The sequence below is a fragment of the Hypanus sabinus genome, unplaced genomic scaffold (genome assembly GCF_030144855.1).
Source record: "Hypanus sabinus isolate sHypSab1 unplaced genomic scaffold, sHypSab1.hap1 scaffold_435, whole genome shotgun sequence".
NCBI lineage: Eukaryota > Metazoa > Chordata > Chondrichthyes > Myliobatiformes > Dasyatidae > Hypanus > Hypanus sabinus.
In genome coordinates this window covers 225870-251281 of record NW_026781310.1, presented here as the reverse complement: position 1 = coordinate 251281, position 25412 = coordinate 225870, and the positions used below count along the sequence as shown (strand labels likewise).

The 25412-nt window shown below is 48.1% G+C and overlaps 1 protein-coding gene across 1 annotated transcript; it reads left to right on the top strand.

Moving 5' to 3' along the window:
- Nucleotides 1–6400: 6400 nt before the first annotated feature.
- On the top strand, nucleotides 6401–11107 carry LOC132388927 (NACHT, LRR and PYD domains-containing protein 3-like). Its single transcript, XM_059961334.1, has 6 exons — nucleotides 6401–7110; nucleotides 7921–8007; nucleotides 9384–9554; nucleotides 10079–10249; nucleotides 10405–10572; nucleotides 10737–11107. The coding sequence occupies exons 1-6, from the start codon at nucleotides 6434–6436 to the stop codon at nucleotides 10822–10824; spliced, it is 1362 nt and encodes a 453-aa protein (XP_059817317.1). The 5' UTR covers nucleotides 6401–6433; the 3' UTR covers nucleotides 10825–11107.
- Nucleotides 11108–25412: the final 14305 nt, after the last annotated feature.

Sequence of the window (25412 nt, the reverse complement as noted above, 5' to 3'; positions counted from 1 at the left end):
CCTCTACCGACGCCTTCCGAATCGCTACGAGAATCTTCATCTACTCCTCACCTACTTTGGTGTTTCCTCTGCTAGTGTCATCTTCCAATTTATTTTTGCCCAGACTGTAATTCCTTTATTCCACTGTAACACAGATGCATCTAAATTTACCTTCTCCCTCCCTTTCTGTTATTTTATGATCAATGCTTCTTATGGGTTTATTTACCTTAAGCTTCCTAACAAATCTGCTGCAATACACAACACCGGATCCAGATCCGCTTTTCCTATAGTGGGCTCAACCACAGGCTTCTCTCAAAAGCCATCTCATAGGCATTCTATAAATTCCCTCACTTGGGATTCAGCACCGACCTGATTTTCCAAAGCTATCTGCATATCGAAATACCCCATGACTATTTTAACACTGAGCTCTTTATTTGCCTCTTCTCTTTCCCACTGGAATTTGTAGCCCACATCCTGGTTACTGTTCCGTCAGGGTCATTTTTCCTGTGCAGTTTCTTAACATCTACATCATCCAATCCAATATCACCTCTTTAGAAGGACTTCTATTTTTCTACGAGAACGGAGTCAAGCCAACCGTTTCACCTACCCGCTTGTCCTTTTGATTAAGTATGTATCCATCTTCTTTTCGCCACAATTCAGTGATGCCTGCCATCCTCTCACTCTCCCACTCTTCCGTTCTTGTTGTCGCATCTTTTTTGATGTAATGTTGCACACTTATGTAAGTTAATCACGTTGAATATACAGCAGGGTGTCAGTAAAATCTTATACTTACAGAATATTGATGTAGAATTTCCTTCAGTTACTGTTTCTCTGTTAATGACTGAACCCAGGGAGGATGAGACAGCAGCCCAGTGACTGCATCTGTTCTGAAACTACCGGGACCATGAACAGATATTTTCCTCCACATTCCCCATGTCTGTCTGTCTGCTCCACAATATATTCATTGTTTTCTTTTATAGAAAGTCACTGAGCTGACAGAGAAGGGAAACCGGGCAGAGAGTTCCAGACTCTTCCTCAGTTTGGTGATGGGCAAAGGCTCCCGGGCCCGGAGGGCGATGTGGGAATCCTTTGTGACATGGAGGACTGAGTTACCGAAGTTGGACAGAATACTGAGGGAAATACAGGAGCTCGGTATGTTAAAACCACGCACTGAACACAAAGGCACATTGAAATAAACAGTTTTTATTATTCTAGCTCTGTTTTCATGGACATTGTTTTGATTCAAACAGGTCCTGATCCACAAGAATACATGGACTTCGGCCAAGTGTTATCTGAGTTACCCTCTCATCTGATAGGTGAGTGATGAAATGCAGAGTTCAAACCAGATCTCAAATGTTTGACTGTGAATTGCTGGAACCTGGGAATCAAAATTCACCATTAATCATTCGCTGATCTCTGGTTCGGTGTACAATTCAGAGAATATCTCGCTGCAGCCTGAATATCCTACATTGCATTTTTCTATTAATCCAGCTGTTGGGTGGGTGTGCTGAACCCTTCACACCTGTTTCTAATGCTCAAGGAATGCCCACACACCTCAGGCGGGCTCCTGATATACTTTATCGTCCAGCTGAGGTGTCTTTTCTACATTCAGACCTTTCAGATTCCGAAGCCCCTTGCCCTTCGTAACAACAGCTACACTCAATTATGTCTGCTGATGCTCTTTACATTTTGTAATTCCCCTAATGACTTCTACAGAGTGTGTCTGCCATTTCCTTTTCACCCATTACGACATCTACAACATCATTTTTCAGCGCTCCGATATCGACCCTCTCACTGTCTTTTACTCTTTATATATCTGGGAAAGAAAAAAAATACTTTGGTATCCTCTGTTTTTTTATTGACCATACCCTTGCATTTACTGCGCATTTCATGTGTAGACCTCGGAGAATCTATATCATAGTTGCATCCGACATGACGCAGGCAATAAATTCCAGGCACCCACCACCATGTGAAAACTCGACCAATGTGCTGTAACTTTACCCAGTCTAACCCTCACCAAATGCCCTCTGGTACTAGACACCAGTCACATGTGAAAAAAAAAACAACAAAATACAGGCTGTGTACCTAAACTCTCATCTCTCAAAATTGTACTCCTCAGTCAGATCTCTATTCTAACTCCAGAGTAAACAAACCAAGTTTTTCAAACCTCTACTTGTAGCACATGTCACCGAATCCAGACAACACCCTGATGAACCTGTTCAGCACCCTTTCCAATCCTTCCAAGAGCTGGACAATCAGAAGTGAATACAATACTGCAGATGCTCCCTAAAACCGTAAGATCCAGGGGCAGAATTAAGCCATTCGGTGCAGTAAATTTGCTCTTCAATTTCTCCCTACTCCATTATCCCAGTAAACATTGACACTCTTCCTAATCAGGAACATATTGACCTGCATTTTACATATACCCAATGACTTGTCTTCCTCAGCTGTCTATTGCAATGATTTCACAGATTCACTACCCGCCAGCGAAATAAATTTCTCCCAATGTGGGTCCCCGGCAGCCAGGACAGTTCACACAGTACTCAAGCATGTTAATTTTCTGTATGAGCCTCCCATGTGGGATCTTGTCAAACATCCGACTAATATTCAAGCAGAAAATATCCATGTGTAACTTCATCCATCGCCTTTGTCACCTCCTGGAGGAACTCAATCAAGTTAGCAAGAAACTACACCCCCCTTCCCCAAAGCCTCACTGCTGAACCCTAACCCACCTCAAACATTCTCTCTTTCATACTCCCATGGGGCAGAAAATATAAAAGGCTGAAGGTATGAACCGACAGCCTCAAGGACAGCTTTAATTCTGCATTTATAAGACTGTTGAATGGTCATCTACTATGTTATTATTGGCTTCTTAATAATAAATCCAATATGTATGTATGTATGCATGTATAATTGTAACATCGTTCATCTCGTCACTAATTACCACTCACATGATAACCACAATAGACATAGAGAAATGCAGTAAGAATACAGTGTTGGTATGAACGGATTTAAGGAACAACTGCTAATAGATTATGTAATTCGATAGCAAGCCCTGGGGTAAGCAGAAATCTTTCAACATTATATTGTTTATCAAACACCGGTTGATTCTGAGACAATCCTGACGGAAGTACTCGGCCCGAAACGTCGACAGTGCCTGTTCCTGTAGATGCTGCCTGGCCTGCTGCGTTCCACCAACATTTTGTCTGTGTTGCCTGATTCTGTCCCTCGTGTGTTTAAGAGAAGTTCCTAATATATATAAAATGCAACAAATCTTTGTGAAATTTCCACAACGTCTGATGAAGCATCGGCATGAAATAATCGCCCTATTAACATCCACAGAGGAACAGCCACTGTTATAAAAATAAATGGAGGTGTATTCCAGAGCGACTTCCACAGCTCTCTGTGGTTTTGTCTAGTTGTAAACCTGCTTTCTAATTTACTGAAACGGACAAAAATCAGGTATCAAATCTGAAGAAAAAATAATAAACGAATTATACTTTGACACAGCTGTACAGGGATGATTGGAAATTAGTTGTTCTTGCATCAGTAAAGCTAAAACTATTAATTCAAATACTGGAACTAATTTCCAAAGAAACCGTATATAGTATATATAGCTATGCATGTCTGTGTGGTTCTATAAAATATTAAACTACTTGTGTAGAAATAGAAATATAAAAGAGATTAGTGAGTCACTATCGACGGGTTCAATGTCCATTCAGAGACTGGATGGCAGAGAAGTTATCCCTGAATCGTTGAGTGTGCGCCTTACTCCGATCCTGTACAGTAGTCCCCATGAACCAGACGGTGATGCAGCCAGTTACAATGCTCTGCAAGTTACACCTGTAGAAATATTCGAGTGATGTTGGAAAGTCCTGATGAAATATAGCCGCTGTTGTGCCTTCTTTTAGCTGCATCGATATATTAGGCCCAGGTTAGATACTCATAGAACATAGAACAGTACAGCACATTACAGACCCTTCGGCCCACAATGTTGTTCCGACCCTCAAACTCTGCCTCCCACATAACCCACCACATTAAATTCCTCCATATACCTGTCTAGTACTCTATTAAACTTCACCTGTGTATCTGCCTCCACCAGTGACTCAGGCCGTGCATTCCATGCACCAACCACTCACTGAGTAAAAAAACTTCCTCTAATATCCCCTTTGAACTTCCCTCCCCTTAAAGCCATGTCCTCTTGTACTGAGCAGTGGTGCCCTGGGGAAGTGGCGCTGGCTGTCCTCTCTACCTATTCGTCTTAATATCTTGTACACCTCTATCATGTCTCCTCTCATTCTCCTTCTCTCCAAAGAATAAAGCCCTAGCTCCTTTAATCTCTGATCATGATCCATACTCTCTAAACCAGGCAGTATCCTGGTGAATCTCCTCTGTACCCTTTTCAATGCTTCCATATCCTTCCTATAGTGAGGCGACCAGAAATCAGTGTGGCCTAACTGAAATCCACAATTAGCTCTAAGGTTATATTTTCATCAACGCAAGGAGGATTCAGCACTCCGGACAAGCATATGCAGTTCTGATAAAGGGTACGCATCACTGAACGGAAATAAAAGCAGAATCCATAAAAATGAAGAAATTATCATAGGAGAAGGATGTTAACCAATGGAAGAGTGTCCTGGCTTGCGTATCTAGTCATCCGGGCCGCAACGTCCATGGTCGACTCTGATAGGCGGAGGCATCATAATACAGTGCCCCACACTCCACCTGCCAGACTGATCAGTAGCAGTTGCCAAGACTTCACCACCTTCTCCACACACACGATGTACACCACTGATACGCTTATGGTCTCTGCCATTCACGGAGATTCCTTTCCATCTTTCCTCCGCTCCTCCATCACTCCATCCTCCTCCATCCATTTTCATTCTTGTCGTTCTGATGGGTTATCGATCCGGAACTTCACTGTCATTCTTCTCCAGATGCTACCCGACTTGAGTATTTCCTACATATTCTGTTCCTGTTTAGATGCAAGAGCAGTGGGCACCTCTGACGCCCCAGTGTGCAGCTTTGTCAAAATGCACAGTGTCCTGCTCTCCATATTTCCGCACCAGATCACCATTAACATCGACTGTTAATGATGCAAACAATGCTTTAAATATAGTGAAATGTTGTTGTAACATAAGTACAGTCAGGATTGAATTAGGATATCGGGGGAATGATTACCTTCACAAGTCATTAGTACCAGAATTTAAGGATTGGACATTTTCTCTCAGTTCTAGTGTCTGTGAAAATAATTTTGCTTTCTGTCCTAATTTCCATGGAAGCATTGAATTAATTCATGTAATCTCAAACACTGAATGTTGAAATGCAGTTATGATATTCTTTGTCAGTTGAACAATTTGATATATTGACAATGTTCTCTGTTCCCATGGAAGATGTTCAGCAGAAACACAAGGAGACTCTGAGGGCACAAACTGAAACACTGAGAGTGAACACGATCCTGATGAGGGAGAAGGTGAAAGTTTTCAAGCTGGTTGATCGATACGCTGAGCTCACGGTCATTTCTACTGTTCGAGATCGGACACTGGTGGAACATGAGCTGCTGGCAAGAGGCAGAGACCATGAGGAATTGAGAGAGAACCATCTCCGCCGAAAGCTGGAAAAAATCCGGACTGATCAGTTGTTCCAGAGTAGCTTTTCCCGGAGTAAATCCAAATCTGGGAGCTCGGCAGCAGTGGCTGGAGTCCCGGGGATTGGGAAAACAACAATGATACAAAAGATTGTTTATGACTGGGCCACGGGGAAAATATACCAACAGTTCCAGTTTGTATTCAGTTTCAAATTCCGGGATTTAAACACCATTAACTGCAGAATAAACCTGAAGGAACTGATTCTGGATCAGTATCCTTACTTTGGGAATATCCTGAGAGAGGTCTGGAAGAACCCAGAGGGATTGCTGTTTATATTCGATGGTTTGGATACATTCAATGACAGAATTGATTTTTCTGACAGTCGCAGAGACACAGAAACTCAGTCCACATGCACAGATCCTGAATTCAAGTGCAAGGTGTCTGACATTGTGTACAGTTTAATCCAGGGCAAGCTGCTCCCAGGGTGTTCAGTGCTGGTGACCACCCGTCCCGCTGCGTTACATTTATTGAAAAAGGCTCGGATTAGTGTCTGGGCCGAAATTCTCGGATTTGTTAGTGAGGAACGGAAGGAATATTTCATCAGGTATTTTGAAGAACATACGATGGCAGCAGCTGTTATCAAACACATGGAAGAGAACGAGATCCTGTACACCATGAGCTACAACCCCTCCTACTGCTGGATCCTTGCTCTGGCACTGGGCCCCTTCTTCACCCAAAGAGTCAGGGACCCGCAGCGAGTTCCCAAGACCATCACCCAACTGTACTCCTACTATATTTACAACATCCTGAAAAACCATGGTCGTGAGATTGAGAACTCCCGCGATGTGTTTCTCAGGGTTGGTCAGATGGCCTTCAGAGGAGTGTCCGAGAAGAAGATTGTGTTTACAGATGGAGATTTGATCAAGTACAATCTGCAGTCTTCCCAGTTCCTGTCCGGGTTCCTGATGGAGCTTTTGGAGAGAGAGGATTCTGCCCGGGGCATAGTGTACACATTCCCACACCTCACCATCCAAGAGTTTGTAGCTGCAGTCGCACAATTCCTGAATCCACATCCCGGGGATATCCTGATATTCCTTACTGAAGCCCACAACACGACAGATGGGCGATTTGAAGTATTTCTCCGTTTTGTTGCTGGTCTTTCCTCCCCAATGATAGCTCGGGGCCTGGAGGAGTTTCTGGGTCCATTTACTCATGAAACAACCTGCCGGGTGATTGACTGGGTGAAGGAGGAGGTTAAACGCCAGAGTGGAAACACGAGGAGTGAATCTGGTAAAAGGAGCCTCCTGAACATATTGCACTACCTGTTTGAGTCTCAGAATCGTGGACTGGCTCAGGCCGCACTGCGATCTGTGGAAACACTTTCATTCAGTGGAATCACACTAACCCCGATTGACTGCGCGGTCCTGTCTCATGTCATCGGACTCTGTGATACAATAAAATACCTCAACCTAGAGTACTGCCACATTCAGTGTGAAGGAACCCAGCGGCTGGGACCCGGGTTGTACAAGTGCCGGGAGTTGAGGTAACTTGATTTATCTCTCACTCTGAACTGCGAAACTGTTCCATTGTGTTGTTTCAATGTAAAGTTTTTTGGGTAAAACTGTAGTAATTCAGATTGCCAAGACTTCTGACAAATGCCCAACGATGGGAGGGTTCCTTGTGAAGGGATGCTGGAGACTTCATCAGATCAGTGAACAACGGACATTAGTTTAATGGTAGTAAATCACAGGAATGGCCGTGTTTCTCGCTGCCTGTGACACGTCCATTGACAATATTCCTTCTCACTGTTACTGACACCCAGACCGACACTGACTGCAGCAGGTGGGTCAGAGATTCACACCCCCTTCCCGGTGAGGGACAAGAGACCGTCTGCAGACTGTCCCAGTGAGAAGGAAAGAAATACCATTATGAGATTGTCCTTGCCTGCCCTTCCCCGTGTGTGACTATCACCATCAGTCCACCTGTGTGACTGTGCTCACTACCAGATACCCAGACCCCACGGGCGCATCTCCTCTCCCGATTGTGGACATCAGTTCAGACCCACCCATCTCCTGCAGGATCTGTCTTCCTATCCCTTTCTCTCAGGTGGGATCACTTCCAACATCTCCCATTAATACTTCCCCATTTACAAATCTTCCTCACTGTGGGAGTAAATTACTGGCATTCCGTAAATACCCTGGAGTTGGGCAGTGAGGGACATTGACAGTGACGGGAACTCCGATTAGCGATTTATTGAAGGGTTTAATGTTTCCTCAAATATCCGAGTGAGAGAAATTCCCTCAGAAACATGGCTTGAATCACTTTGATCATCAATTTGTCTGTTTCTGTTTAGACTTGGGGGGAATCAGCTGGGAGATTCAGGACTGAAACTGGTGTCTGCGGCTCTGAGGAACCCCGAGTGTAAAATACAGAAACTGCGGTAAGTACCAGACTGTGGGAGATTGTGTTTACAGTCACAGGGTGTCTGACACTGAACATTATTGTGATCAGTGAAACAAAGAAGCATAGAAAACAGACAGCGCAATACAGGCCCTTCGGCCCACAAAGCTGTGCCGAACATGTTCCTACCATAGAAATACCTAAGCATTACCCTTAGCCCTCTATTTTTCTGAGCTCCATGTAGCCATCCATGAGTCTCTTAAAGACTCTATGGTTTCCATCTCCACCAGCGCTGCCGTCAGCCCATTCCACGTACTAAATAGTCTCCGTGTAAAAGAAAACTTACCCCTGACATCTCCCCTGTACCTACATCCAAGCACCTAAAAATATACCCTCTCATGCTAGCCATTTCAGCCCTGGGGAAAAGCCTCTGACTATCCACACATTCGATGCCACTGATGATCTTGTACACCTCTGTCAGGTCACTTCTCATCATCGGTTCCTCCAAGAGAAAAGGCCGAGTTCACTCAAGGTATTCTCATAAGGCATGCTCCCCAAACCAGGCAACATCCTTGTAAATCTCCTCTGCACCCTTTCTATGGTTTCCATGTCCCTCCTCTAGTGAGGCGACCAGAACTGAGCACAGCATTCCAATTGCGGTCCGAGCAAGGTCCTATATAGCAATACATTACCTCTCGGCTCTTAAACTCAATCCCACGATTAATGAAGGCCAATACACCGTATGCCTTCTTAACTACAGAGTCAATATGCGCTGCAGCTTTGGGTGTCCAATGGACTCGGAACCCAAGATCCATCTGATCCTCCACGCTGCCAAGTCTTACCATTAATACTACTTTCTGCCATCACATTTAACCTACCAAAAGTAACCAACTCACATTTATCTGGGTTGAACTCCATCTGCCACTTCTCAGCCCGGTTATGCATTCTATCAATGTCCCATTGTAACCTCTAACAACCTTCCACACGATCCACAACCTTTGTGGATAACCTTTGTGTCACAAGCAAACTTACTAACCCATCCCTCCACTGCCTCATCTAGGTCATTAATAATAATCACAAAGACGACGGGTCTCCCACATCTGACACTAAGCAGAGACAACTAGCCTCACACACATACTCTCTGTCTGTATTGTAAACAGATAACCTACCTCGCCTCGACCCTTTATCGCCGAAGCCCCGTTGAGCCAAAGCCTTCCTACTCTGTCTCCCGCTCCTCTGACGCTCGCTCTGTAAATCGGTCTTCCTTTTAAACTCTTCTCGCTGTTCTCACTGGCCGACCTGCACAGTCGTGCTGAAGAAAAAAAACATCAGTAATTGTGTTACTGATAAACAGTGGGGATTTGTACCGTCTCCTGTCTCTCTGTGTCCTTCACCCTCACTCTCTCTCATCTCCAGGCTGGACAATGTCGGTCTCACAGATTCTGGTGCCGAGGAACTCGCCTCAGCTCTCAGTACAAACCCATTACTGTCGGAGCTGGACCTGAGTTTTAATAAACTGGGAGATTCAGGAGTGAAACTGGTGTCTGTGGCTCTGAGGAATCCGGAGTGTAAAATACAGACACTGTGGTAAGTACCAGACTGTGGCAGATTGTGTTTATAGTCACTGAGTGTCTGACACTGAACATTAATGTGATCAGTAGAATCAAAGAAACATGGAAAACATACAGCACAATACAGGCCCTTCGGCCCACAAAACTGTGCCGAACATGTTCCTACCTTAGAACTACCGAAGCTTTACCTATAGCTCTCTATTTTTCTGAGCTCCATGTAGCCATCCAGGAGTCTGTTAAAGACCCTATGGTTTCTGCCTCCGCCATTCCACGCACTCGCCACTCTCTGTGTTAAAGTCTTACCCCCGACACCTCCACTGTACCTACTTAAAAATATGGTGTCTGCGGCTCTGAAGAACCGCGAGTGTAAAATACCGAAACTGGAGTAAATGCTGGACTGTGGGAGATTGTGTTTACAGTTACTGGGTGTCTGACACTGAACATTAATGTGATCAGTAATTGTGTTACTGATAAACAACGGGGATTTGTACCGTCTCCTGTCTCTCTGTGTCCTTCACCCTCACTCTCTCTCATCTCCAGGCTGACCCATGTCGGTCTCACCGATACGAGTGCCAAGGATCTCGCCTCCGCTCTCAGTACAATACCATCACTGACGGAGCTGTACCTTAGTGATAATAAACTGGGAGATTCAGGAGTGAAACTGGTGTCTATGGCTCTGAGGAACCCGGAGTGTAAAATACAGGCTCTGCGGTAAGTACCAGACTGAGGGAGATTGCGTTTACAGTCACTGGGTGTCTGACACTGAACATTAATGTGATCAGTAATTGTGTTACTGATAAACACTGGGGATTTGTACCGTCTCCTGTCTCTCTGTGTCCTTCACCCTCACTCTCTCTCAACTCTAGTCTGGGGAGTGTCGGTCTCACAGATTCTGGTGTCGAGGATCTCGTCTCCGCTCTCAGTACAAAACCATCACTGACGTGGCTGAACTTGGGATCAAACTCGCTGACAGACCGATCTGTCCCCGCTCTCCGCCACCTCATACTGACCCTCCCGAGTCTGGAGTGGATCGGGTGAGTGTTTGTGTTAATGTTCAATGTGATAAAATATCAGCGGATCCGCGGGTTTTCTGGTGATATTTGTCTGTGAGTGTTGTTGAAACATTAACCCCGGTCCCCTGTTACTGACACTGTTGTGTAATCTGTTTATTTCACCTTTATTCCTCCATCTGTTTCAGGCTGCACTGGAATCGGTTCAGTGAGGCCGAGGGGAATAAACTGAGATCTTTGCAGGGACTCAGACCCGGACTGATGGTGGATCTGTGATCCTGTGAACATCTGAATGTGTGAACATCCCCGCTCGCGGGATGGGGACATTTTGACAGATTCCACACCCTCCATTTTAACTCCCGCCGTTACATTTAATGGCCGTGATCCAGGTGTGATTCCCAACGGTTTTAACGGAACTGGCTCCAGTCTCGCGCTGTGTGTTGTTCGTTGTGATCCTGCACTGACGTATATCTCCTCCGGTCCAGCACCAGCTTCCGCCGGATGTGCGGGTTCAAGACTCCCCCACGCGAGACCCCGGGGTATTACACAGGCAGGAAGAACCCGGAGGCGGGGCTTAGTCTGGGACACCGGTATCCCGGGGTGGGATTATCCCCGGAGAGAATCCTTTTGCTCCCTTTGCTGAGGACGGTGCATTCTGCAGCCTGGCCGATATAATGATGTTAAATGGACAAATCCCTCGGCAGTGACCCTGGATCTGCAGCGATCCCGGACACGGCCCTGAAGTGTGATTTGATAATCATCGGTTCCCCGATGCAGAGTGACGGTGAGAAACGGGACTGATTATTCAACCGGTCAATCGTTGTCGCCGGTCAGTTAATCGTGTGTGACTGTGAGTGAGTCGGGAGCAGCTTATTTATTCCCGCACGACAGCAGCTCACACATTGTTTCATTTACATTTGTCATGATGAAATCAATAAACCGCTGTAACTTTCCGTCTTGGTGTCGGACTTGAGTCACTTGAAAGGAGAAACAGTGACCTGGGGTTACAGCTGCCCCCGCACCCTGTGCACTGTAATAGTGGGTCTGAGCTCCTCAGCAGCGTATCAGAGTCTGGGTGCCCAGGATCGCATGTCCACCCTACCCCCATTGTGGTTGATTGCCCCCGCAGACAGTTAAAATCGACTGTAATGTCAGACGTGATTTCACTTGTGTCCCGAGTACGATAGGGATGGGGGAAGGCACACCGGCGTTGAGCCACATTATTCCATCATAGACTCCCGGGGTCAAACACAGAGTGAAGCTCCCTCCACACCGTCCCATCACACACTCCCGGGGACAGACACAGTCAGATTCTCTCTCCACACCGTCCCATCACACACTCCCGGGGTCAGACACAGAGTGAATCTCCCTCCACACCGTCCCATAACACACTCCAGGGGTCAGACACAGAGTGAATCTCCCTCCACACCGTCCCATCACACACTCCCGGGGTCAGACACAGAGTGAATCTCCCTCCTCACCGTCCCATCACACACTCCCGGGGTCAGACACAGAGTGTATCTCCCTCCACACTATCCCATCACACATTCCCGGGGTCAGACACAGAGTCAATCTCCCTCCACACCGTCCCATCACACACTCCCGGGGTCAGACACAGAGTGAATCTCCCTCCACACCGTCCCATCACACACTCCCGGGGTCAGACACAGAGTGAATCTCCCTCCACACTGTCCCATCACGCACTCCCGGGGTCAGACACAGAGTGAATCTCCCTCCACACCATCCCATGACACTCTTCTGAGGTCTGACACGGGAACAAAAAGGTCTGCAGTTCTCGAGTCAAAACAGATTACAGAGGAGACTCTCATTGTGTTCATTTTGGAACTGTAGCACAGGGAACTACACACACACACACACACACACACACACACACACACAGTGCACAAACCAGGAGAGGGTGGGAGGGGGCACAAACAGGCAGGGGACTACAGACGGTAATCATAACCATAGCGGTTAACAATCACATTTGACTTCTAGGTTCCAGAGGTAGACCAGAATGAAATCAAAGTTGAGGATAATTTTGCAAAGTGGGACTCCACCCCTTCCCGTCCCTCCCGTCCCTTCCCGCCCACTCACACGGACCGTGATCCCAATCAAATGTCATTCTTTCCCATTCCTTCCCACCATCCACACTCCCAATGGACCCCACCCATTCCCATTCAGTCCAACTATCCGCATTCCTAACGGGACGCACTCTGACCCATTCGCTTGCATCGTCCAAACTTCCAGTGGGCACCGCCCCTTCCCATTCGCTCCCACTATTTGCCTACCAGTGGACCCGCCCCTTCCCATTTACCCCCATCGTCTTCACCGCTTCCTATTCACTCCTGTCGTCCGATCACCCAGTGGCATCTGGCCATTCCCACCGTCTGCCTCCCAATGGAACTCCTTTCAGTTCATTTCCGACAGGAATGGGATGCTGGAAATTGTCGGGGACGCCTGAATTCTGTATTTGACAGAACTCGGAGAGGATTTAGGAAATTTGACGAGAACGCCGATGGGTTTATTAGTTACTCGGAAAGTCGAGGGTGGTGCGGATGGTGACGGCTTTGTAACACTGACGATGCTCATCTCCTGGCGGAGACGGCGGATAGGATCGGACTGAAGGACATTCGACACATCTATCTGAAGATGGCGGGGGGTGGGGTGCGTATGAGAGAGGTTTACCCTTTCCGTTTCCCCACGTCGGGAGATTCATTGCGCCCGGTTCCCTGTGTCCACGTAGCACACAGGAAGTTATACACGGCACGGTTCCCGTCCTCAAATCCCAAATTGGGAATTTTGCCAGGCAGAATTTCCGATCTCTGTCTCCGCACTGAGAGTTTTACCGCGCACCGTGTCGGGTCTCTGTATCGACACCGGGAGTATTACCGCACACGTTACCTGGTGTCTGTATCCTCCTCTCTCCACGACACTCGGAGTGATGACGCACAGGATCCGGAGATGAGGATGTCGGATGGGTCTCTATTGTTTGCGATATATTTATTATTTGTGATAAACAGTCTGCGCAATCGAGTGGAGGGTGGTCGAGAGTGTCTGTCCTGCGAGGGGCTCCTGATGGAAAATGGTGACATGGGAAGGAGCGACAGAAGGATTTAGAATGGTCACTGGGGAGGGAGTGAAAGGTTGACTGAAAATGGTCTCCGCGGAGAAAGTGATGGGCTGAGTGATAATGGCCGACAGAGTGAGGCTTGTGCACTGACTGAAAATTATCACCGGGGGCGGGGAAGGTTATGTGCTGATTAACTATTGGATTCTGGATTAAAACCAGAATATAGAATTAATAACAGGGAGAGAGTGACGCGCCAATATAACATTGTCAATAGGGAGGGGGTGACGCGCGCTTTGAAAATGGTTTACATGGAGGAAGGGAGGGATGCACTGAGAGAAAATGGACGCCAGGAGGTGACAAATCCGAGGGAGTGGCGACCCGACCTGAAATAGTCTCTGATACCTTTGTTACAATGGCCGACAGGGAGAGAGTGATGGACAGACAACAGAGCAGGAGAGACGCACCGGGTAAAATGGCCGAAATGGAGTCAGTGGCATATTGAGAAGGGAGAGGGGGTAATGGGGCGATTTAAAATGACCTATTGCTCTGACATAAAATGGCCGCGGCTTCGCTTATCCTGTCTGACGGGGCAGTTTACTGTTGTGATAACTTGTTTAAATTGAACGCCGGGAAAGGAGTGGGTGAGACGGCGATTGAAAACGACCGTCAGCATCGTTAATTTTATTGATAAAAAGGAAGAGATGTGGTGACTGAATGAGACCCCGTTCGGCCGGGTCGAAACGTAACCAAGGAGGGAGCGACGCCTTGGATAAAATGAATGGCAGAGAAGGAGTGAAGGACACGTTGAATTCAAATAATCCAACCCTGCAAAATCTCATTTCAAGGCGGTAGCACCATCAATTTGCGGGATACTCCCGGAATTCCCGGGAGAGGTGGGATGTCTGCAATAGAGTAGCTCCTTAGCGGCAAGCCAGCTAGTTTAAATAGCGTTAGCTGTGCTGATGAATGAATGACACCCGTTAAACTCACCTCAACAGTGATTTAACCCCCCATGGGCAATAGAAAATTCACTGTTGCAAACAGTGCAGCGAGCAACACTGTCATTATTCCTGACCCCTATTAGGCAGGGGAACACTTCAGTGTAGTCTGGGGGTGAAGTACGTTTTATATTTTTTTTGGAACACTCTGCCATGGTTTCTCTTTCTCTCTCTCTCTCTCTCTCTCTCTCTCTCCCTCTCTCTCTCTCTCCCTCTCTCTCTCTCTCTCTCTCTCTCTCTCTCTCTCTCTCTCTCTCTCTCTCTCTCTCTCTCTCTCTCTCTCTCTCTCTCTCTCTCTCTCTCTCTCTCTCTCTCTCCCTCTCTCTCCCTCCCTCCCTCCCACCCTCCCTCCTTCCACCGTGATATTTTATATAAATTACGGGCGTCAGGGAGTCACTATCAATATACGGGAGACTCCCAGAACTTCCGAGAGAGGTGGGATCTCCGGCGCTTCACTTGAAATGGCCGCTGGAGAGGTGGGACGGCTTTGGTGGAAGTGAGCACAAGAGAGGGAGGGACGCGTTTATTTAAAATGGGCGAATCCTTGGTTAATGTGCCCGCCAGGGATGGAGTGAGACACTGACTTACAATGGCCACTGTCACATACAGAATCTATGGCGAAGGAACATGCGGTGCCCATGGATACAATCCCGGGATCGAGTGTGTTATTGATGGTAATAACAGTATTTTAATTTGTGTTTTATATAGTCTTGGGTATTGTATATATGTTTTATTTCTAATGATGTTGTCATTGAATAAACTATATATCTCAGATATTCACACATACACATATACATGTGGGTTTTGGTGAGGAGGGTGAGGGGTTTGGGAGGAAGAGGAGTGATGGGACGAGGAGTGGACTGATGAGACGGTGAGCGTGGCGAAGTCACTGACTCAATAGGGGATGGAAAGCTCCTGTCACAAACTGGTGACCGACATGGATAAGAGAAAGACGGGGTGAGGAGGAGTGAAACGACAGGAAGGGAGAGGGAGTAATGGGACGGGGAGGGAGGGGAAGTGATTGGACGGGGAGGGAGGGAGAATAATGGGACAGGGTTGGGAGGAACAGGATGGGATGTGTGCGGGAGTGGCTTACTCAATAGAGGAGAAAGGGTGGGTGGTGACATTTCCTTCGTAAACAAGACGGACGGCAAGAAAGGGGAAGAGTGTGCTTACACTGTGACAAAATGGCTATTAGCAGAAGGTGAAATGGAGAGTTGGAAGAGCGAGGAGGGAGAGAAAGGAGAGGAAAGATGAGGAGTTGAGATTGAATAAACAGGGAGGGGAGTGGTAGGTGAGGAAATGGGTCTGCCCCATTCTAGGAAGCTGGGAGAGCGGTTGTCAATGGTAATCATCACAAAAATGGCCGCCAGCCAGGGTGAGATGTGCAGTGATAGAGGGAAGAGCGAGGGGACAGAGAGCGGAGTGTTTCAGAAGTGACGGGAGCTGAGGATGGGATAGGGCGACTCATAACATGGGAGCTGGAACTGGGGGGTTCCCACGGGGGGGGGGGATATAACTAGCACTGTTACCCTCCTCCCCCCTTGGTCTCCAAAATCTCGCCTTGACTTTTCTCTCGGGCCGAGTCTCAGGTCGGTCGGTCCGAATCCCTCAGGCTGTCCCGTGGAGTAGGGGGACGTGTCGTCACTCGGGCCCGTCAAAGGCAGAAGTGGGCGCCGTTTTGCCGGAGAAGACGGAGGTGAGGTCTGGCAGTGCGGGCTGGTTGGCGTGGATCACCACCATTTTCTGCAGGGTGGGGGAAAGGGAGGTGTCAGATTGAGGAGCGGAGAGGAGAAAGAGGTGAGAAGAGTAGACGAGATCCACTAACTACTCCCTCAACTTCTCTCTCCCACCCTCTGTCTCCTCTTCTCTCTCCATCTCTTTACCCCACCTCTCTCTCCCAACTCTATCCTCCTCTCTCTGCACCCCTCTCCCCACCCTTTTATTCCTTTTCTGCCTCATCTCTCTGAACAGTCTCATCCATCAGCAATAACAAGAAAGATTCTCTAATTCCCTATAAAGTATGAAATTAAAAGTATTATCTCGGATAAATTCCCCCGTGGAAAAGACAGTGACATGCGAGTTTGCATTTGAACAATCGTTGTCAGACGAAAAATACAGATGTTGGCAACAAATTATTCTTTTTTAGGGTAGCAGTCAATCACATGTGCGGTACCGCACAGGATGGAACCCGTCTGTCACGATATAGACTGTATCGATTATGTCGATGAGATCGGGACCGGGCGTTTTATTCTTTTCTGCCGTTCACTGCGAGGTGAAATTGGGCGATGTGAGAATTATGAGGACGGGTTTTATTGTTCCCGGCGAGGTGAAATTGGGCGATGTGAGAATTATGAGGACGGGTTTTATTGTTCCCGGCGAGGTGAAATTGGGCGATGTGAGAATTATGAGGACGGGTTTTATTGTTCCCGGCGAGGTGAAATTGGGCGATGTGAGAATTATGAGGTCGGGTTTTATTGTTCCCGGCGAGGTGAAATTGGGCGATGTGAGAATTATGAGGACGGGTTTTATTGTTCCCGGCGAGGTGAAATTGGGCGATGTGAGAATTATGAGGACGGGTTTTATTGTTCCCGGCGAGGTGAAATTGGACGATGTGGGGAATTATGAGGACGGGTTTTATTGTTTCCCGGCGAGGGGAAATTGGGCGATGTGGAGAATTATGAGGACGGGTTTTATTGTTCCCGGCGAGGTGAAATTGGGCGATGTGGGGAATTATGAGGACGGGTTTTATTGTTCCCGGCGAGGTGAAATTGGGCGATGTGGGGAATTATGAGGACGGGTTTTATTGTTCCCGGCGAGGTGAAATTGGGCGATGTGGGGAATTATGAGGACGGGTTTTATTGTTCCCGGCGAGGTGAAATTGGGCGTTGTGGGGAATTATGAGGTCGGGTTTTATTGTTCCCGGCGAGGTGAAATTGGGCGATGTGGGGAATTATGAGAACGGGTTTTATTGTTCCCGGCGAGGTGAAATTGGGCGATGTGAGAATTATGAGGACGGGTTTTATTGTTCCCGGCGAGGTGAAATTGGGCGATGTGAGAATTATGAGGACGGGTTTTATTGTTCCCGGCGAGGTGAAATTGGGCGATGTGGGGAATTATGAGGACGGGTTTTATTGTTCCCGGCGATGTGAAATTGGGCGATGTGGGGAATTATGAGGACGGGTTTTATTGTTCCCGGCGAGGTGAAATTGGGCGATGTGGGGAATTATGAGGACGGGTTTTATTGTTCCCGGCGAGGTGAAATTGGGCGATGTGAGAATTATGAGGACGGGTTTTATTGTTCCCGGCGAGGTGAAATTGGGCGTTGTGGGGAATTACGAGGACGGGTTTTATTGTTCCCGGTGAGGTGAAATTGGGCGATGTGGGGAATTATGAGGACGGGTTTTATTGTTCCCGGCGAGGTGAAATTGGGCGATGTGGGGAATTATGAGGACGGGTTTTATTGTTCCCGGCGAGGGGAAATTGGGCGATGTGGAGAATTATGAGGACGGGTTTTATTGTTCCCGGCGAGGTGAAATTGGGCGATGTGGGGAATTATGAGGACGGGTTTTATTGTTCCCGGCGAGGTGAAATTGGGCGATGTGGGGAATTATGAGGACGGGTTTTATTGTTCCCGGCGAGGTGAAATTGGGCGATGTGGGGAATTATGAGGACGGGTTTTATTGTTCCCGGCGAGGTGAAATTGGGCGTTGTGGGGAATTATGAGGTCGGGTTTTATTGTTCCCGGCGAGGTGAAATTGGGCGATGTGGGGAATTATGAGAACGGGTTTTATTGTTCCCGGCGAGGTGAAATTGGGCGATGTGAGAATTATGAGGACGGGTTTTATTGTTCCCGGCGAGGTGAAATTGGGCGATGTGAGAATTATGAGGACGGGTTTTATTGTTCCCGGCGAGGTGAAATTGGGGCGATGTGGGGAATTATGAGGACGGGTTTTATTGTTCCCGGCGATGTGAAATTGGGCGATGTGGGGAATTATGAGGACGGGTTTTATTGTTCCCGGCGAGGTGAAATTGGGCGATGTGGGGAATTATGAGGACGGGTTTTATTGTTCCCGGCGAGGTGAAATTGGGCGATGTGAGAATTATGAGGACGGGTTTTATTGTTCCCGGCGAGGTGAAATTGGGCGTTGTGGGGAATTACGAGGACGGGTTTTATTGTTCCCGGTGAGGTGAAATTGGGCGATGTGGGGAATTATGAGGACGGGTTTTATTGTTCCCGGCGAGGTGAAATTGGGCGATGTGGGGAATTATGAGGACGGGTTTTATTGTTCCCGGCGAGGTGAAATTGGGCGATGTGAGAATTATGAGGACGGGTTTTATTGTTCCCGGCGAGGTGAAATTGGGCGATGTGGGGAATTATGAGGACGGGTTTTACTGTTCCCGGCGAGGTGAAATTGGGCGATGTGGGGAATTATGAGGACGGGTTTTATTGTTCCCGGCGAGGTGAAATTGGGCGATGTGAGAATTATGAGGACGGGTTTTATTGTTCCTGGCGAGGTGAAATTGGGCAATGTGAGAATTATGAGGTCGGGTTTTATTGTTCCCGGCGAGGTGAAATTGGGCGATGTGAGAATTATGAGGACGGGCTGTATTTTTACTGGCGTTCCTGGCGAGGGGAATTTAGGCGATGTGGGGAATTATGAGGACAGAATTTTTTTTTCTGGCATTCCTGGCGATGTGAAATTGGGCAATGTGGAGAATTATGAGGACGCCGGGATGATCCAGTGCCATTTAGTGAATCTCGTTGTGTGCAAAAATCTATGGCAATTTAAAAAAAAAAGTAACGTGGATAAATGTAATGTATGGCGGAAATTAAAAGCGAAGTGCTACCAAAATAGCGTTTTGAATAATATATTGGAAATTTCTCGTGTGCCAATTCTCAGGTCACCTGGAACACTGTTCACTGTTCACGTGTAAATAGGGCAACCAGTCAGATTCAGAGATGGTCAGTTGATATTCTCGGCAAGTAACATTTATCCCCCGTCAAAGTAATGTTTTCCTACTCCATATTCGTCTCGACATTATGAGACAAAAACTGTTGTATTGCATGCACCCTGTGCTCCTTGCTTAAGAAATACCGACTCGCATTTGAGGAATGTTCACCATCTTGGCTTCTGACGTGGCTGTACTGTGACGGGGATTGGATCACGTGGACTGGACGCTCCGTCACGAAGCTGCTTCATTCAAACAATGACCTGTACATTCATTCACACCGAGCAAGACGAATGATTTGCAAATATTGCAGATAATCTCTGTCTGAGATTACATGGTCGGCACAACATTGTGGGCCGAAGGGCCTGTAATGCGCTGTAGATTTCTATGATTCTATGATTGACAGTCTGGGTGCAGGGAATATGTATCCTGTACGGTGCCGTCGAGGCCTAGGAGGCAAAATTTCAGAAAAATGAATACACTGCTCACGACGGATATCAGATGAAATTCTTTACCGCTCGTGATCGGTGAATCATTGGAATCGGAGAGCCTTGAATCTGAGGTTAACAGTAACTCAACCTTACCCTTGATGGGTTGTGGAGGGCGGTTAAGTTGGGGGTGCCTGACTGCGAATCATATTTTTATAATGTCATTCCGTTCTCTTTCTCCAGTGAATTTAGTGGCAGTTGTCATCCTGTCCCGGGGAAAGGGCGGCCTCTCCTTCTGCACCACACGGTACCTGGATGCCTTGGCAGCGGCGGATCTACTGGTCATTATCACTCAGGTCGTTTTATATCAACTCCATAGGACCAAAGGTCAAAGGAGCAGAGGTCGGCCGTTCGGCCCATCGAATCAGCTTCGCCATTTGATCATGAGCTGATCCAATCTCCACTTCAGTCCCATTCCCCCGCCTTCTCACCATAACCTTCGATGCCCTGACTACACAGAACCTGTCAATCTCTGCCTTAAATACACCCAATGACCCGACCTCCACTGCCGTCCGTAGTAACGAATTCCACAGATTCACCACAGTCTGGCTAAAATAATATTTTCGCATCTCCGTTTTGAATGGGCGTCCTGCAATCCTCAAGTCATGTCCTCTCGTACTAGACTCCCCCACCATGGGAAACAACTTTGCCACATTCACTCTGTCCATACCTTTCAACATTCGAAATGTTTCTATGAGGTCCCCCCTCATTCTTCTAAACTCCAAGTAGTACAGTCCAAGAGCGGTCAAAGGTTCTTCATATGTTAACCCTCTCATTTCCAGAATCATTCTAGTGAATCTTCTCTGAACCCTCTCCAACGTCAGCACATCCTTTCTTAAATAAGGAGCACAAAACTGCGCACAATACTCCAAGTGAGGTCTTACAAGTGCCTCATAGAGCTTCAACATCACATCCCTGCTCCTATACTCTATTCCTCTAGAAATGAATGCCAACATTGCATTCGCCTTCTTCAACTCCGACTCAACCTGGACTCAACTTTCCGACATTCTAATTCATTTGCCACTTCTTTGCCCATTCCCCCAGTCTATCCAAGTCTTTCTGCAGACTCTTTGTTTCCACCTATCTGTGTATCATCAGCAATCTTGGCCACAAAACCATCTATTCCACAATCCAAATCGTTGATATACAACGTAAAAAGAAGCGGCTACAACACAGAATCCTGCAGAACACCACTGGTAACCGGCAGCCAGATTGAATGGGATACCTTTATGACCACTCTCTGTTTCCTGCCAATCAAACAGACCTCTATCCACGTATGTAACTTTCCTGTAATTCCATGGGCTTTTAAATTCCATGGGCTCTGAACTCACTTATCATTATTTTCCCTTTTGTTTCCTGAACGTCCCCTCTGTGTGTACTGTTATCCGTGTCCTGTCCCGCATTGCCGTGAACTGTTCCGTCTGGTTCACCGTCACTTTCACCTTCGATCGGTTTGTTGCCATTTGCTGTCAGAAACTGAAAACAAAGTACTGCACGGGGAGAACGGCCGCCGTGGTTCTAGCGACATCTAGCGGTCCGTTCTGTCTGAAAAACGGCCCACTCTCCTTCACTTACATGTACCAGGGTTCTGTTAACCGAACCCAAGTTACTTCACTGAACCGGCGTGGGTGGCGTATGACTGTCTGAGATCGTTTTGACTCCGTTCCTCCCATTCGGCGTAATTCCGCTGCTCAATGCTCTGACAGTCAGGCACATTTTAGTGGCCAGTAGGGTCCGTAGGGGCTGAGGTGTCAGAGCAAGTGGGGGAAACAGCAGTGACCCGGAGATGGAGAGCCGGAAGAGGGTCTGTGGTTCTGCTCTTCACCGTCTCCGGCAGCTTCATCCTCCTGTGGCTGACGAATGTTACAGAATTTATCTACTATCACATCACCAGGATAGGAAAACAGGAGAATGACTCGGAAATTATTTCCGCCTATGCCGGATATTTGCTAAGGAATTTCAGCTGCTGCACGAACACATTCATTTACTCCGCCACTCAGTCCAGATTCCGAGAGCAGGTGAAAAGCGCGGTGAAATATCCGTTCATTTCAGTACTCCGGTTCACTAACAGAGCAACCCCCAAACGAAGCACAAACCTGCTCACCGTCAGCCTCGCTGCTCCCGACTTTTACCCAATCTTCCCTAAGGTGGCGCAGCTGGCTGAATATCGACAGACCGTACAGCTACGGTGTCCATACAGTAAGCGTTGTCACTCTCCTTCGATCGCACGTCCGGGAACGTGACGCTGTATATCAATTTCCCATCGGTGACGGGATTCTCTTTCCCCAGGTCAATGTGTCCGGTGCGTGACATCATCCTGCAATCTCCGAAAACAGAGACCCTCCCCCACACTGCCCTCTGTCGGAGACCCCGTCCTCTCAGTGACAATGGGGAGGTCCCACTTTCTCCTCAGTGCCCAGATACAGTGACTCTGCGCCCACAATTTTCAATCATTACGAAGCAAGGATACAAATTACAGCGATTCGCTGATGTCTGATGGTGGTGGCCCTGCATCCATTCATCCCGTTAGGTATGAGCAACCATCCCTTGTACCCGATGGTTGGCCCTCCATCTATTGTAGGGGTGACCAGATCCCATACATCCCAGTGGCGCGGAATCTCCATATATTGTTCCCGGTGGTAGTGAAGCCTCAGCCATTGACCCGTGTGGTGTTGACCCTCCATTCATTGTTCCCGGTGGTAGTGAAGCCTCAGCCATTGACCCGTGTGGTGTTGACCCTCCATTCATTGTTCCCGGTGGTAGTGAAGCCTCAGCCGTTGACCCGTGTGTTGTTGACCCTCCATTCATTGTTCCCGGTGGTAGTGAAGCCTCAGCCATTGACCCGTGTGGTGTTGAACCTCCATTCATTGTTCCCGGTGGTAGTGAAGCCTCAGCCATTGACCCGTGTGGTGTTGAACCTCCATTCATTGTTCCCGGTGGTAGTGAAGCCTCAGCCATTGACCCGTGTGTCGTTGATTCTCTATCCAATATTCGTTGTGTGAGTGACCCGCAATGCATTGACCTCGCTGGGCTGACCATCCGTCCAATTGCTCCACATCACTAATCCCGGTGGGTGACCAGCCATCTACTGTTCCCGTTAGAAGTTCCCCCTCCATCCATTTTCCCTGCGGATTGACCCTCCATACACTTTTCCCAGTAGATTTGATCCTCATTCATTTGTTCCCGGTGGAGGCGACGCTCCATCCACTGTTCCTGACGGAGGTTCATCTTCGCTCATTTTATCTGATACAATGTCTGTCGCCATGGATACGACGCCCGCAGTGTCGGCCGTCGCTAACACTGAGCCTGTCCTGCTGTCCGACTCGCTGTTCCCTTAGTGCCACGGATTCGTGTATGGTTTAGCGGAATATTTACAGACCTGAGCAATGACACTCACATCGGCAAAATAGATACCTTAAACAAAAAGTACTCTATAGTCCAAAGTCTTTCTTTTTCTCTCTCTCATAGGAATTCTCTGTCATTGCTGGTCCCACTGTCCTGTTTGGTCCGTGCCGGCTCCCGTCTGCATTGTGCGCCGACTCCCCTGGCTGAACTGTTTTCTTTCACGTCCACGGATTGTTACCGCACAGATGTGGGTATTCCCCCCACCGGCTTTCTGCCCGTCCCCATAGGTCTATCCCATCCTTCTCATTGTCCGACCAATAACCCGTTCCCCTGCGTGTGGTGCGCTGAGCCGCACAGACTGATGGGAAACATAAAGGAATAAATGGCTGGGAATGATGACGTGTAGTGGTCCGGCTTTCGCTTGTTTAGAAGGACTCGGTTTTCCACCAACACGAAGATTCAAGGGGGAGCCTGAAGAGACGGAGGATGGATTGTGCTCGTCATTTGGACGAACGGGCAGGGTATCTGTATGCGGGAGGATGTCCGCTTGATCTACCGAGTGAGGGGAAGACTAAAGGGAAATCATGTTCAGACTTCAAAGTTCAGAATCACTTCCCCATCAAAGTACGTGTATATCACCGCAATATGAGTCTCCGGTTCATTATCTTCCGGCCTCTCACAGTAGGTACAAATAATTATAACAGAATCAGTAAGAACAAAAAGAACTACAAACACAGACGAATAAACAGCCACAGTAGCAAAGACTGGGAACGGCATCCGGAGGCAGTCTTCGGATGGTGAGCCTCTCAGCTGCATCGACTCTGAGGACAGGTGAGGAGCTGGGGCTCGTTTTCCAGCTCTGCAGTGAGGTCTGTGTTCAGGGGCATAGGGTCCGGGGAGAAGATACCCACTAGGGTAAATCCAGCCCGGCACCCCCCACCTCCACTACCCTCCCCCGGTCCTGAAGCAAATCTAGACACGTCTGTACCTAGATTAGGCGGTGCTCTGGTCAACGTCTGTTCTCCATGTTCGGGGTGGCTGAACATCCTGTCTGTCGGTATAAAAGGCAATACTCTTTGGCTTGAGAAATGGAGGGATGTCAATGGAGCAGACTGACACGGGCGCTGCCTGGGGATCGCCAGGGGATGTCTGGAGCTCGGGCTGGGCATGACAGTCAGCGAACCGCTAGTGATGCGATGCTGAATAGGCGGCAGGCGCTGGGAAACCTGAACTAAAAAGATCCTGTCAGGATACAAAGTGGCCCCTTGAGACCAAAGGCTGCGACTGTTGCCCGTGTTTCTCAGGAGAGCAGTCCACTCACAACGGAAATCACCAAGGCAGTTCAGAGAAGAGAGGCCCGTGTTACTCAGGAGACCAGTCTGCTCACAACGGAAATCACCAAGGCGGTTCAGAGAAGAGAGGCCCGTGTTTCTCAGGAGAGAAGTCCACCCACAACGGAAATCACCAAGGCAGTTCAGAGAAGAGAGGCCCGTGTTTCTCAGGAGAGCAGTCCACTCACAACGGAAATCACCAAGGCAGTTCAGAGAAGAGAGGCCCGTGTTTCTCAGGAGAGCAGTCCACTCACAACGGAAATCACCAAGGCAGTTCAGAGAAGAGAGGCCCGTGTTTCTCAGGAGAGCAGTCCACTCACAACGGAAATCACCAAGGCATTTCAGAGAAGAGAGGCCCGTGTTTCTCAGGAGAGCAGTCCACTCACAACGGAAATCACCAAGGCGGTTCAGAGAAGAGAGGCCCGTGTTTCTCAGGAGAGCAGTCCACTCACAACGAGATCACCAAGGCAGTTCAGAGAAGAGTGGCCCGTGTTTCTCAGGAGAGCAGTCCACTCACAAGGGAAATCACCAAGGCGGTTCAGAGGAGAGAGGCCCATGATTCTCAGGAGAGCAGTCCACTCACAACGAGATCACCAAGGCAGTTCAGAGAAGAGTGGCCCGTGTTTCTCAGGAGAGCAGTCCACTCACAAGGGAAATCACCAAGGCAGTTCAGAGA